This window comes from Atta cephalotes (assembly GCF_000143395.1).
Source record: "Atta cephalotes unplaced genomic scaffold scaffold00012, whole genome shotgun sequence".
NCBI lineage: Eukaryota > Metazoa > Arthropoda > Insecta > Hymenoptera > Formicidae > Atta > Atta cephalotes.
Window position 1 is genome coordinate 4,227,059 of NW_012130076.1, and position 1,687 is coordinate 4,228,745.

General features: G+C 31.1%; 1 protein-coding gene across 1 annotated transcript in view; it reads right to left on the reverse strand.

Moving 5' to 3' along the window:
• The window catches only part of LOC105617211 (probable multidrug resistance-associated protein lethal(2)03659), an 8,003-nt gene extending 6,686 nt beyond the window's left edge, over positions 1 to 1,317 (reverse strand). The window contains exons 1-2 of the mRNA XM_012198777.1: positions 1,049 to 1,317; positions 331 to 586 (exon numbers count right to left, since the gene is read on the reverse strand). Of these exons, the coding sequence (XP_012054167.1) occupies positions 331 to 586; positions 1,049 to 1,317 (525 nt within the window). The remainder of the gene's footprint in view (positions 1 to 330; positions 587 to 1,048) is intronic.
• Positions 1,318 to 1,687: the final 370 nt, after the last annotated feature.

The window sequence follows — 1,687 nt, forward strand, 5'->3', positions numbered from 1 at the left end:
CACACACACACACTACACACACACACAACACACACACACTACACACACACACCACGCACGCACGCACGCACGCACGCACGCACGCACGCACGCACGCACGCACGCACGCACGCACGCACGCACACACACACACACACACACACACACACACAACTATACATGTGCGCGCGCGCACATGTATAGTTTCAAAATTATTTTAATACAAAAAATTTCTTTAAATTCTACAATATCTCTATTCTTCTAATTTCTGTATTCTTTATCTAGTGCTTCCTCTACGTCACATTTCATCAGACATACTTTGAGGAAATAAATATTTAGCTTGTATCTTACCTGTCCAACAGATGTTTCACTGTCTAACACAGAATTGGAGAGCTTTAATATTTTTTGATAAATCAATGTGGTACAAGCCACTTTAATTTTCAGTCCTATGTGAAAGGAACAATGTACGCAATAATGTGTAATAAAAGCATCCATGATGGATAAAAGAATTATACCGCCTGCGCAGTAATATACTTCGTCGCTCCATTCTTTTTTGTCGATCGCGAAGTAACGTAACAAAGTAGCAAGTAATAACGGTTGATACATTCTGTAATATAATTAAACATTATTAGAAGCAGTAGCATGTATGAAAATTATGTTATAAATCATATTAATAACTTATTAACTTATAACTTTTGGCTGATCAGTTTTTCTTAAATTCACACTGAATCGTATAAAAAAGTAAAGTTTATTTTTACTAATAATATGATAAGTGATTATGATAAACTCTTTAATATATGTGTATAAAAAAGTTATTTCCCTTTTTATATTTGCAGTTGGATTTTCTAATTAGATAAAATAATCTTCTACTTATACACATTATCTATTTGTCACTATAATAAAGAAACTATTATAATTATTTATATATATATATATATATATCCAACTTATTTACAATATTTATTTAGTGACGTAGCTTCTATTTCAGAGCAAGTAAGTAAAGCCAAAGTTTGATTTCAAATACATCATATTGATACACAATTTGTTTATCTTTATTTACTTAACATACCTAGAAAACAGCTCCATAACTGCTTCTGCAATTCCGATTAGAAGAAGCGGTTTTCCGAAACAGCGCAATAGCACTCTAAGTAATTGTGGTTTACTGTCATTTTTCTTTTTAGCACATGATTCCACTTCTCTTTCCCAAGCTTTATCTATAATTTCACCTAAGTTGTTAGTTCTGTCTTGTGTAAGAGTAGCATAAAGATCGGTCTCCTCCAAATCTTTTTTGTAGCCAGCTCGAAAAATCTTTCGGGTCCACCTATATGTATTAATCATTAAACTCCTTAAATATCTACTATATGATAACATATAGTAGATATTCAATTATTATTTTAACTCATGCAAATATATGAATATTTGCATGTATGCACAGAGCACATACAAGTGCATATGTATACGAAGAACTTTGAACGTGCGAAGAATCTTGAACGTGCATTAAATATTATATATAAAGCTTCAAAGCATTGCATGAAGAGATTATTTATTTCCAATAAAAATATTTTTAATATTCATATTAGGTGTGAGAAAAAGTTCATGGCGTTTTTTTAATGCCATCTAATGGGAAAAACTTTTTCCCACACCTAATATTTCCTCATCATCAAATCGCATTGATATATATATATATATATATATATATATATATATA